The 14178-nt window shown below is 35.8% G+C and overlaps 1 protein-coding gene across 1 annotated transcript in view; it reads left to right on the top strand.

Annotated features, from left to right (window-relative positions):
* The window catches only part of DENND1B (DENN domain containing 1B), a 192107-nt gene that overhangs the window by 62515 nt on the left and 115414 nt on the right, over nucleotides 1-14178 (top strand). The window contains 1 exon segment of the mRNA XM_029284173.1: nucleotides 4313-4426. Coding sequence (XP_029140006.1) covers nucleotides 4313-4426 — 114 coding nt within the window.

Raw genomic sequence — 14178 nt, 5'->3', positions numbered from 1 at the left:
ATCCTAACCCGTGTTCGGTCGGGTTCGGTTCGGCTGGCCCTCCAACATCTCTCTAGGCATCTTTTCCGACGTTTCATCTCTCTCAGCTCCTCGGCAAACCAGGGAGCCAATCGAGATCTACGTCGGGTCAGAGGCCGCAAAGGCACGACTCGGTCCAATGCTGCGGCGGCAGTTGTCTCCCAAGCCGCCGCCTGATTTTTCTATCCCACCTTTATTCTTTTTACAAGTAGCTCAAGGCAACAGATATATCTAATACATCTTCCTCCTCCTATTTCCCCCCCAATGACAATCCTGTGAGATGGATTCGGTTGAAAGAGAGTGACTGGCCCAAGATCACCCAGCCATTTTAAAAGCTTCATTTGAGCATTTGCTGATGGAATGGTGACCAGCAATTAGACATGTAATTCCTGAACTGTCATATGGGCAGCAAATAAATGTGATAAATAAATAAAATTAAACTATATTATGTTTTGGAGAAGTTTTCATTTATGGGGTTCTTGGTGCATTACTAATTTGTTAATGAGACATGTGCAAGAAAACAGCTAAGCTCACCGAGCACCAAGGACCGCACACTTTAACTCTGAACTACAAATAATTCTCTTCTATGGGTTTTTATTTATTAAATTAGTGGAGGAATGTTTGTTCTATTGCTTAGTTAGTGGTAGTATTATGTGGGTAATAATAACCAAAATAATTTGTTCCTAGCAATTCCATTACGTTTTGTCATCTTTCAACAAGAAAAAGCATCTCAAAGCCAATATTTTTGAAAATATTTAAGCAAATGACAGATTAAAAAAAACTAAATATATGAAAACTCATTTTTAATAGTATCAACTAATTTCATTCTCAGTTAATTTCATTTACATTTATTAGACAAATGTGATTTGGCATTTATCTATAAATACTGACAATCACACTTAATTCACTAATATTCACCGAATTTGAGACACTACTAGTAGGACTTACAATTTTCATCACAGTTGATCAAATAATAATTTTATAACATTTACTTCCTTTATTGGAGATATGTTTATGATATTTTATTATATTTTTATTATATTTTATGATATTTTCATTATCTGGAGCCATGGAAAAGAATTTTCAATACATTTCATCATAACCTCAACTTCTTCCTTATCATCAGCCAATCTATAGAATGAATTCACTTCTTTGATATCATGGTAAAACTATACTATGGACACATGAAGGAAACTTGCAAATCACCATGCATCCTTTGTGCTTTTATCCAATGTACCACGAAATGTAGCATTTATAGCCAGATTTTAGACTTTAACTACATTTGTTTTGATCCATCATTTGAAATGCTCAAGTGATAAAATAAATCAGGCATTCAGGAGGCTAATGAGATCAATAGACAAATAGAGCCCATCCCCCTTACTCCATCTCAAACTTAGATCCTATATCAGTGATGGCGAACCTTTTAGAGACCGAGTGCCCAAACTGCAACCCAAAACCCACTTATGTATCGCCGGGTGCCAGGTGGGCGTGGCCCACTGGGTGGGCATGGTTGTGGTGGTCACGGCAGATTGGGCCAAAGTGGGCGTGATCACCTCAATGTTGCTCGTGGGGAGAGATGCCTGTGGGGGCCGGGCAGGGTTGGGGGAGATCCAGGGGGTCTCTGGAAGGTGGGGCAGTGGGCAGGAGGTTCGTCCTGCAGGGTGAGGCAAGGCGAGGCAGGGCAGGGGTGCCATTGTCACAGGACAAGGTGAGGCAGGGGCCAGGGCGGCTGCTGCCTGACACCATCGGCCCCTGCACACAGAGGCCAGCAAGCGCATGGGTGCTGGGATACATCCGGCCATGTGGGACCTCGGCAAGTTAGCAGGCAACTGGTTGAAGAGGGATGGTTGCCATCTCCAGGGCATGGCGTGCGTGCCCACAGAGAGGGCTCTGAGTGCCGCCTCTGGCACGTGTGCCATAGGTTCGCCACCACTGTCCTATATCAATGTAGCTACTCCATTACATCTAATGAAATGAGCAGTAGATCATGGAAGATTATGCCTTTTAATTTGTTAGTTTGAAAAGGTCTTACCAGACTTCTTTTCCAATTTTTTATTCTCTTAGACTGACATGGCTCTCTTCCTATAATTTGGAGTAAGTAAGAGTAAGAAGCTCATAGCTTTTTTGTATAGCTTCAAAACAATTTGATAATGTCTAACTATTCTTGGTCTGTATTATTGAGAAACACGATTTAAGGTTAAAGATTCATATTCTTTCATAATGTCATATTATACACTGGTAAATATTAGAAAACATGAAAATTTTTGGTATAAATTGTGGCTGTTTAGGTAGCAGTTTCTAGAATCCAGACTCAGCAAAGCCCTGGCAATTTAAATTGGTCCATGTAGAGCATAGCTTCAGAATTAATAATAATAATAACATGCCAGCTATATGTTTGCTCATCTAATATGTTTTACTTATGATATATAAGTACTAAATATTAAAGGTAGGCTATATTATCTTTCAGTGAAAATATGAAAGTTCAACATACAAATTAAACTGTAGAAACTAGAATAATAATATATAGAAGTGTCCTTTTTGGATCACATACAATTTAAATTTAGCAAAACACAAAGGGATGTTTATCCAAAAAAAATCCTCAATTCATTGAGATTGTCCTTTTTTGAATATGGCAGTTTCATTTAACACTTGAAACAAACGAAATCCTTAGATATTTTATTTTATAAAATTAATATCAGTCAATGAATATTTCTAGTCAATGAATTTTATAATTTAATTATATATTTTGTTATGCTTCCTTTTTTCTCTTCCCAAATAACAACTTTATGGAGTTACTTTGTCTAATTGCATTTGCTTCTGTGTGAAAAAAAGTCCCTATTTACTTCATATCATTTCTAATTTCGTAGCTTTTTGTCTTTATCTTAGTTGTACTTTTAAACTATGAACATTTGTTTTTTTAAACTGGAAAATATGCTATATATGCTAATGAAAACAGTATCAAAGACATATAAGCAGCTCATAACTTTAGTGTAAATCTTTCTGTCACATGAATGGCTACACATTCCTGAACAATTACACAGACATATATAAATCTACGGGAAAATGATTTTTTCCTGTAGAAGGGCAAACAACTCATATTTGATGTTGATAACTACCTATATAAGAAGAAGTAATTCTTAATCTGTCCTCCAAGAAAACTTTAAATTATGTCTTGATAATAAATGCAGAAATATAAATACTCCCTATCTATTTCATTGTCAGATGAGTGTACCCTGTTGTTTAAATATGTATTTAAAATGTTGCCATCTATAATAGTGACCTTGAAAAAGTCCTTTGTAGTCAACAAGATTGATGAATATTTATATATGTTCTTCATCAATCAATGATTTATTATTTTAGCTATTAAGATCATTTTTAAAACACACATATAAACAAAAAATGAGAGAGAAATGTACTAAAATATTAGGTTTTATTAGAAAACAGCTTGGAGCACTATTTACTTGTGTAAAAAGTTACATTTCCTTTTAATGATTAGTGTCAGCTACTTTTAAAACCTAAATTCCCTCTTACTGTTTGGTTTATAATTCGGGTATCGGAATCAGTTCACAGGAGCGTAATCTCCATTTTAAGGTCTTCTGGTCTAAGTAAAAATGGAACATCTTTAATTCTTTATTGCCTGTTACAAATAATATTTTAATATTAATATTACTAACAACATTTTCTTTCACTAAAGCTCTTCTGTCTAAGAAATTTCCTTCTATTCTTTCAAGTACAAACATTCCACATCATTAAAAAAAGTTGTACAGGTAGTCCTTGTTTAGCAATCTCAGTTGTGTTTGGCAACTAGGTCAGGGGTAGACAACCTCGGCTCTTTTATGACTCGTGGACTTCAACTCCCAGAATTCCTGAGTCAGCTATAGTTGAAGTCCATGAATCATAAAAGAGCCGAGGTTGCCTATCCCTGAACTAGGTCATTAAGTGAAGCAGTTGCTAGTGAAACCCCAATTATGCTTATGATTTTACTTCAGCTTTCGTTTGCTATACAGACCTGCAAGGGTCATAAATGCAGATTGATCATCACTTTGTAATTGCAAATGGTTGCCGTATGAGGTAGTTGTTAAGTGAAGACCACTGTACTACATCTATGTCTGTTCACTCAGAGGCTTTTCATATTATTTTCTATATTATTTAGATTGGATTCAAAATGTTTTTTTATTCTATTAATCTGCTATTATATAATAACAATTAATCTAATAGTATTAACATTAATTTTAAGCATGTTTACTTTTTAGTGTTAAAGGCAGTGCTTTCTAACCCAGTTTTTTCCCCCCAGGGTAACGCAAGTTGGACAGCATTTTACTTTTGTGCTTACTGACATTGAAAGCAAGCAAAGATTTGGATTTTGTCGTTTAACATCAGGAGGCAAAGTGTGCCTGTGCATTCTAAGGTAAGCTGCTGTCTATAAAAACAAATGCCTGGCTACTTTCTTTGACAGTTATTGGTAATTATTGGTTTAAAATTGTAGATTCCATGATCACTGGAAAGCCTTGATGGGTATGGATGTATGGTTGTATGCTGCCATCACAATAAGCATAGTTGACATTAAAGACTATTTTTTTCTATATGAGGGAAATTGTTTTAATGAGATATTTTACAAATGCTGCATAGTTTTCCTGGCTTGGCAGGTTATGTAAATGGTTGTATAACTTTTTTTTAAAGAGAAAAATTGACACAGCAGCTGCAAATGAATTTGCCTTATGATAATGAAGTGAAGGCCTAGTGCTAATTAATAGAAATTCATCTTCTAACTGACCCAGAGGAAAAGCAAAGTTGCAACATAACAAGGTGTATATTAATGTATGTGTGAATTTTCATCCTAACCTTATAACAAGGCTTTTTGCATTATACTTTTGCTTTTGTACTTGCCTTGATTCAAGATAAATTTAATATACATTATGATCTATACCTTTGGTTGATAAGTGAAAAGTAGCAGAGGATGGAGGTCATAGGATGATATCTTTACAGAATACCAGAAAATATTAAGTATTGGACTGGGATAATGATTAATATTAATTAATTAAACTTGTGTACCAGCCAAATCTCAATGATTTGGGGTAGCTCACAATAGTCAAAGAAACTATAATTAAAATCAAAACATATAAAGGTAAAAGATGGTATGTGGGAAAGCATTCTGGAACTCCATGTAGAGCCTAATGCAGATGATTCTTGGAAGATTTGATCCAGACATAAAGTGGAATATAGGTAGTCCTTGACTTACGACCATTTGTTTAATGGTGGTTCAAAATCACAGTGACTTCAGAAAAAGTGATTTATGATCTGTCCCTGCATTGATCACTTGACTGTAGTTTGGCAACTGGGTTGCCTTTACAACTAGTTTCAATGTCCTCTTCCCAGCCGGTTTCTTACAAAAAAGTCCATTGGGGAATGGATTTGCTTAATGACCATGTGATTTGCATAACTACCATGGTAAAAAGGGTTGCAAAACCTAGTCCTGTCACCCGATGACTCACTTCATAACTGCATCAATTTATAACAGAAATGTGGGTCTCTGTTGTAGTAATTAGTCATGGACTACATGTAGGCTTAGTGGCCTTCTTTATGGAAAAGCAGGCCATCTGAATGCAATATGTGAATATTTAAGCTTGAAAACAGATTATGTATAAAGCGTTGAATTGGACTGATCACACTGAGACCAAAATTGATGGATTTTTGCCTTCTGCTTTTCTTAATGCCATTGTTTCAGTATTTCATCAACATGTACAACTGTAGTAATATTTAGATATCAAGGTTTATGCATTTTATTCAACAAAAATATCATTTTTTCCATAGTTGGCATGTGGATGTTATTTCTTAATAGGCTCCTGCACATGTTATTGGCTACAATAAAATCTAATTAAGTGCTAAAAGGATATTATTCTGCTATGAATAATATTGTATTCATTGTATGAATGCGGATATTCCTCTCCTTTTCTGACTCTTTTCTGTTTAGGAGTAGATTGGCTGTTCATGAAGCAGGATCTAACCAACTTTAATTTAAATTTAAATTTTCAATCTTTATACTGCAATTTTAAATCTGTTCTTAGATCAGAATGTCAATTAATGTTCCTATGGATAAAAAATTGTTAATGGCAAAAGTTTGGGATTGAATTTACTTTTATGAGATGAACAGCTGAAAAAATGCTCATGTAATTCCTGAGGCTGATTTGTTGTTATGGAAAGTGCCCCAGAAATGCCTTTTTAGCTCTGGTTAGGTTATTTTTTTTTCCTGATAGTGTCCTTTTTTAATAAGTGATATGTGTGTAATCCATGTAATACTTCAGGAAGCCAATATCTGACGGGGTTATTTTCATCTGCCCTGAATATTAATTCAATTGACAACTTTTTATTCAGCTAATTGATTTTTTACCACTTGACCTAGTTTGTTTCCTTGTCTATGAACAGATAATACTTTGCAAGGTTCCTGTCCCCCCCCCGCCCAATTTATCCAGGGATTAACACTAAGGTTGTCATTGGAACAATAATTTGATTGTGGGAGTTTTTCCCTTTAAATTTGGATCTGAAAATCTATTAGTATTGTGTAGAAATATTTCCTATGCAAAGTACAAGCAAAGCTGCTTCCCACACTAATCAGCCAGAGCTTAAGAAGGTGCAGGTAGTTTTATTGTCATGTTAATTTAGTGTCTGTTGCATTCAGAATTCTGCATCGTCTTATATATTATATATATTTATATATTAAAATTGTAAGAAAATATGCATTTATTCCTCCATGCAAGTTTTTATAACATATAAAATAACTTTGCTCTACATTTGATGTGATTTTGCTTCTCTTGTATTTTCTCCTCATAAATACATGTTTGCAAGAAAATTTCTATAAATATTAACATTTTTGAATGCTAGTTTCTGAGCAAACAATATCACAGATTCCGTGTGTGTAGAAGCTGAAGGGTACCTGTGAGTCAGTTTACATAGAAACCCAGAAAATATAAATTAATTTCAGTAGACCAAATTATCTTATTTGAATCTGGATTAAGTGTTATTAATCTTAATTGCAATAAATCCCTTTTAAAATGGATTTGTTAACATTAATCATTATTAAAATTAGTCATGATTAATCTTCATTTAACAAAATTGCTGAATTGACATTTTGACTTAACATAGTTAATCTCATTCTCCACCCATTCCTCTTACCATATTTACAGTATATGTGTGTGTGTGTGTGTGTGTGTGTGGTATGTGTGTGACAACTTTAAAACTAGGAATACATTTTTTGTTTTGCATTTTTATTATTTTTAAGATGTCCATTTCAAGTACATCAGATCATGTTACTATTAAAATACTTTTTAAAAATTCAGAATGCAGAAATGATTGCTTAATCTCTTCAAATTGGTCTGTCTTAGCTACTGTGTAGATAGATTCTCTGCAAGGAGATCTGTATTCATCTTGGCCATTTGGTTTTCAATATAATTATTCCTAGTTTACTACTGGCTATTTTTTCTTTAGTTTTTCCTAACATTATGAAGTTCTTAAGGGATCTAGATCTTTGCATTTGAGCCTGTTCATTCATGCCACGAGTGAAAATCTTGGATTGATTTGTTCTATGATCCTTTTTCCTGGTTATCCAGAGAGTTGAAATATCAACATTCTTTCTCTTCTGGTTCTCAAAAATCCAACCATTTTTCAGTCATTTTAAATTTTGTGGGTATAGATACATTACAGCAGGACTTTTCAACCTTTTCACAGATTATACTGCTTTTACAACATGACAATATTTGAGTACCAGCGCTTAGCAAGGTATTAAAAACTTGATGACTTAAAAAAAAGGGGGTGGATTTTGGGTTTTACTGATTAGATTGATTTGTTATAGAAACGTCTAGTTTATACTATTATGGAAAAGTAAAAAGTTGAGGTTCGATGTTAATGCTTCATTCTACTGCAAGAGAGGAAGTCGGAAGTCAATGCCTTTTCTTTTCCCCTTCTCCCCTCACTTTTCCCCCTTTTTCCTCCCCATTGTGTCCTACCATTTGCTTTTGTATTTTTGTATTTTATTCTATAATCTAATAAAATGTTGCAAACCATAAAAAAGGGAAAAAAGTACTAGTTTTAATTTCTTCAGTGGCAGTTCCTTTACTGAATCACTTTCCGTTTGCACTGACAAATGTATGATGAATTTATCCATATTTATTAATATGCACCCTTTATCCATATTTATTAATATGCATACACTGCCCTTCTTCCTCTCTCCCTCTCCTCTCTCTTTTTCCTCCCTGTCTGCTGGGCTCTCCTTCCACAGTTTCTTCTCCCCTATCTCTTTTTTCTCCCTGCCTGCTGGGCTCTCCTTCCAGTTTCTTGTCCTCTGTGTCTTTTTCCTCCCTGCCTGCTGGGCTCTCCTTTCAGTTTCTTGTCCCCTGTCTCTTCTTCGTCCCTGCCTGTGTGGCTCTCCTTCCAACTTCTTCTCAGTCCCCTTCTCTTTCCCTGTTGTCTTTTTTCCCCTCTCCCACCAAAACCACCTCTTTTTATATATCCTCTCCTTTCTCCCCCCCCGCCTCCTTTTTTCTCTGCGATGCACCTCCAGCTGATTCCTCCTCAAGGCTGTGCTTCTCCATCTCTCTTTCTCCATCCCCTTCTCTTGCCTTTCCCCCCCCTCTTCCTTTCCTGCCCAAATCACTTTTTATATACTCTCCTCTCCCCCCCCGTCCTCCTTTTCCCTTTGGTCCACCTCCAGCTATGCGCTGCTTCCGGAAGCGCCAATCAGCTGGAGCCCTGTGTCAATCCTGGGGCTTCTGCTGAGCCCCAACAGCCCTGCAGCTCCAGCTATCTCTCCCTCAGGCTTGTGCAGTGCTGCCGCCGCTTCATCTCATTCCCCTCCCCTGCTGCACTTGTCTAGGATGGTTGCATACCACCTGCCAGGTGCCAAAGTACCACCGGTTGAAAAGCATTTGAACATCCTTTCCAAAGCTTTACTGCTGGACTCTTTACTGTTTCCTAAAAGACAGAAGATCTATGTATTTGTTGTTAATATTAAACTAGTTTATTCCTAATATTTCATCATATCCCCATTTTTATTACTGTGTCTTTGATTTCATTAGCAGAGTATGCAGATTATTCACATATTGACATGTCAGATTAGTGACATACAAAGTTATTAATCTTTTTTTCCTCAAATTTTAAATCTGTGCTCGTATTATTCCAGTCCAGCTTCATTCAATATATATTCAACACATAATGTAATAGTCAGGGCTTTTTTTCTCATAGAACGCCCAGAACAGAGTTCTGGCACCTTTTTTGGATGGAACCTTGTAGGATAGGCATGGTGGGTTGTATGATGTGTGTGAGTTCCGGCACCTTTTTTTTTTTTTGAAAAAAAAAAGCACTGGTAATAGTATATTACATATATAGTATATGTTCAATATTTATTTATATCTCTGTGAATGAAGCAAAAGTATAGCTTTGTCTGTTTTTCTTCTCTTGACCTGGAGCCAGTCTGTTTCACCTTGTTGAATCTGGACTTTATGTTCTGTATAGCTTTCACATAAGGACAATGAGATTTTCTGGGGTTTCTTTTTCCCCCCCAAGGAGATATTAATATGGTCAAAACACTCAAAGGCCTATGATCGCTGAAGTACATATTGACTTATTTTCAATATTTTGGAGCACTTTCAATTATCAGCTGTGTTATCTTTCTGAAACTTGCTTGAATATCTGGGATTTTCCTTCTCATGTAGGGCTCTGGATGATCTTGAACAACATTTTGCTAACTAGAATTTGATATCAAACACTCTGAAAAAAAAAGGAAAATCTTTTATTTATAAGATAACTCTAACCCAGGGGTAGGCAACCTTGGCTCTTTTATGACTCGTGGACTTCAACTCCCAGAATTCCTGAGCCAGCCATTTCTCCACAAAATGTGGAGAAGCATTACTGTTTATTAAGACTGACAAATATTAGATTTTGTGGCAAGAAAAAGGTATTTAAAGAAAACCTTACGATTTTGAGATGGACGTTTAAACTGGTTCATATGAAAATCTGTTCTAGGCCATTGAGAGAGCAGGCCTAGGTTTCCCTAAGAAGGCTCAGCACTGCTGTTCAAGAGGAACAATATAGTAACTGAAGCAGTAGTACTGTTTTGTGAGCAAGTGATTCATTTGCTAGTATGTTTGTTATAGTAGAATTAAGTGAATACTTAATAGTATCAAAAATGCTATAAACAACAAAACACTATAGGCTAAAGTGATTAAAATGTTATTACAACTGCATAGTTTTTATAGTGAATATGATCTCATCAACTTGCTCTAAGACAGATCCACAATAAGTTGCTAATTAAAACCAAATGAAAGTAACATTCAGCCATTTTAAAACAAAACCGAGATACCTATGTTAGCAGTTTAGAACAAATTATGGAGCAGTCTGTCTCACAGATAAACAAGAAAAGCAATTGAATCTTAACTTGGACAGTTAAAACAGCACTGTATGGAAACTAACAAATATAATAGCACTGTATGGAAGCTAACAAATATAACATATAATTACAAAGGAAGGGAGCATGCTAGCTCAGTGGGTTTGAGCCGTAAAGATGTCAGAAATAGAGGGCAGATCTAGGGAAAAAACAACAACAATCAGACATGCTTAGAAAGTATAATCTGGGTAACTAACCAGGTGTATTTATAAAAAAATAGGAGCAACTGGCTCATATAGGGATAATTTTTATATAGGAAAATTGTCTAAATGGTATGATGGGGTATGATCTTTTTCTTTCCAAGATATAGTTACATTTTATAAATTTAGCTGGAGAGTTTAAATAGTACATTAATCCAAATAATCTAATCACCATTAAATTATTCCATTTCCCCCCTAGAGCTTAATTTATTATGTTAATATCTACTATTACTCTTTCTTATAGGTGAAGATTGTAGGGCAATGCCAAGAATATATGTATAGGGAAATCCTCAGAAACCTAGTTTCTACAACATTTGGTATCAGTGCTGTATGTATAGCTAGATAGCATCTGACATGTTCCTATGAATTACTTGCAGTCCTTCTACTCAATAGATTCCTCCGTCTCCAATAACTGTGCCATCAATTATAGCTTTCATGTATTTCAGAAATAGGTTATTTACTGCTTCAGTAAAAAAAATAATTAGAAATTATTTTCCTTGTTTGCTTGCTTTCAGGGAACAGGTACAGAGACACCATATCTCAGATTTCTAGTAATGGTGTTTTGGCAAATTCTTTCTTACCACCTTGCACTGAATTAACAAACCTCAACATTTCCCATGCTAATTCTATAATGATCAGCAACATGTAGTTAATAGAATATCAGAATAACAGAGTTGGAAGGGACCTTGGACGTCTTCTAGTCCAACCCCCTGGTCAAGCAGGAAATCCTATAACGTTTCAGACAAATGGTTGTCCAATCTCTTCTTAAAAACCTCCAGTGTTGGAGCACCCATAATTTCTGGAAGCAAATCATTCCACTGATTAATTGATCTAACTGTCAGAAAAATTCTCCTTAGTTCTAGATTGCTTCTCTCCTTGGTTAGTTTCCATTTATTGCTTCTTGTCCTGTCTTCAGGTGCTTTGGAAAACAGGTTGACCCTCTCTTTTTTGTGGCAGCCCCTTAGATATTGGAACACTGCTATCATGTCACACACCCACTAGTCCTTCTTTTCATTGAACTAGACCAGGGGTAGGCAACCTTGGCTCTCTTATGAATCATAGACTTCAACTCCCAGAATTCCTGAGCCAGCCATGCTGGTTCAGGAATTCTGGGAGTTGAAGTGCACGACTCATAAAAGAGCCAAGGTTGCCTATCCCTGAACTAGACATACCCAATTCCTGCAAGCATTTTTCATATATTTTAGCCTCTAGTCTCCTAATAATTTTTGTTGCTCTTCTCTTTCTAGAGTATCAACATCTTTTTAAATTGTGATGACCAAAACTGTATGCAATATTCCAAGTGTTGTCTTACCAAAGCATTAAAAAGTGAACACTTCATGTGATCTTGATTCAATCCTTCTATTAATGTAGCCTAGGAATGTGTTGGCTTTTTTGGCAGCTGCTGATTCGTATTTAAGTGATTGCCCATTAGGACTCCAAGATCTCTCTCGTAGTTACTACTATTGAGCCAATTACCACCTATTCTATACCCATGCATTTGGTTTTTCTTGCTTAAATGTAGAACCTTACTTTTGTAAGATGTGCAAGCTATTGGATGTAAAAGTCATTTCAAATCATTTTTACATTTTTTGGCTAGACGGTAGAATCACCTTATTTTATATTCCCTTCTCTGGTATAATCCCTGAAAGTTTGGGATTTATCTTTTTTATTTTGTTTTTTTCCTATTTCTATTTAAAAGGCCATATAAGGGCTCTCTGGAGAAGTCTATAACGTTAGGAAAGAGAAGAAGACCACCAGCAGCAAGGTGGATAAGCAAGTGGGTGTAAGCCGAGGACTGCCTGTAATCACAATATATTATCAAGTTATGATTTTATTATTTTTCCTGGCTGCTAGTTGCAAAGACATTTATAAATTAGCAATATCACAATTCTCAATTTGCTTTACTACAATGGTGCTTAAAAGTTAATGAACTCTATTGAATTTTCAATATTTCTGCATAAATATTATGTAAAATGTGATTTGTTCTCCATACAAGTTCCAAAACTAATACTAGAAAATTAGATAAAGAGAACTTAGTTAAACAAATGATTCATTATACCCGTTCATTGACTTATTGAGGGAAATGACTGTACATGTTATAAGAACGGGGAGAAAATGGAGTTGGATGATGAAAAATTTCAAACAACATCTATGCTTCCTTTTTAGGTGAAAGTAATTGTTCCTCATTCTAGTTACTAAAACTAAATGATACTACAAACGAACAGAAAATTGGTACTCTGAAAAAGATTGATGGAATTTCTTGTGAGCTCTATGTAATTTTTTTATTATTTCATTTGAAATTTCTCTATTTTTTCCGTGCAAATTCTCAGCCAACTTTTCTAACATTGTCAGGGCTTCCACAAGACCTTTTATTTCATGTCTTTCAATATTCAGCATAAAAAGGATATATCAAGCTTTGCTTTTTAATATAGGGCGTTCTTAACTTATGGCTGGTCAGCCATTCAAAGCTATAACATATCTTGCCAGAGCTACTTTTGACCCAGTTTCGAAGTTCTGATAGCCGCAGTCTCATGACTGCATTTGCAGAGCACCAATTTGGTCCAGTGTTTTAAGGCAGCAGGCTAGAAACCAGGAGACTGTGAGTTCTAGTCCCTCCTTAGACATGAAAGCCAGCTGGGCAACCTTGGCTGGTCACTATCAGCCAAACCCACCTCACAGAGTTGTTGTTGTGGGGGAAAATAGGAGGAGGACGGTATGTTGGATATGTTTGCCACCTTGAGTTATTTGTAAAAGTAATAAAGGAGGGATAAATAAATAAATAAAAATAAATAAAATTATAACAATTTTCAGTGTCCTATAGTCACATGACCACAATTTTCAGCATTTTTTTTACTTCTGGTTTCTGGCAAAAAATAAAGATAAAGGAGTCCCTGCAGATTTTACTCTGCTAGTCGTTGCCGACTATAGGGGGCAGTGCTCATCTCCATTTCAAGGCCATTAAGCCAGCACTGTCTGAAGACATTTCTGCAGTCATGTTGCCAGCAGGATATCACAGAGCGCTTTCCCACCAAAGTGGTGCCTATTTATCTACTTGCATTTGTAGGTGTTCCAGCTGCTAGATTGGCAGGAGCTGGGGCAAGGACAGGAACTCACACCATCACGTGGAGCTTGAGTCTTGAACCTTGGCTGCCAGCTTTCCAGCCAAGAAGCCCAGCATCTTAACCACTGAGCCCCTGTGCTGCCCCCAATAGTTCTAATATGGTGCTCAAAATAATTTAACTGGTATAATTAGTTCTTTGTTAAACTTATTGCATTCTGAGAAATTCCTATGTCATCATTTAAATGTTCAGCCTAGAATATGATTAATGAAAATTTATTATCATAATCCCTTAGATTTCTAAATGAGTTTTTTAAAATATGGTAAACTGGTTTATTTGGGAAGTCTTTGTACTATAGTTCTTTATCTTAGTCTATTTGAAGTTTCCCCACCCCATCCTCCACTTCAAGCAAATCCATCAGAAACAGAATGTTTCAATTTTACACATTTTGTGTCAATTTTCCAGA

This window comes from Protobothrops mucrosquamatus, unplaced genomic scaffold (genome assembly GCF_001527695.2).
Source record: "Protobothrops mucrosquamatus isolate PMUCROS unplaced genomic scaffold, P.Mucros_1.0 scaffold_109, whole genome shotgun sequence".
NCBI classification, from domain to species: Eukaryota; Metazoa; Chordata; class Lepidosauria; order Squamata; family Viperidae; genus Protobothrops; species Protobothrops mucrosquamatus.
This window is presented reverse-complemented; position numbering and strand designations above follow the sequence as displayed.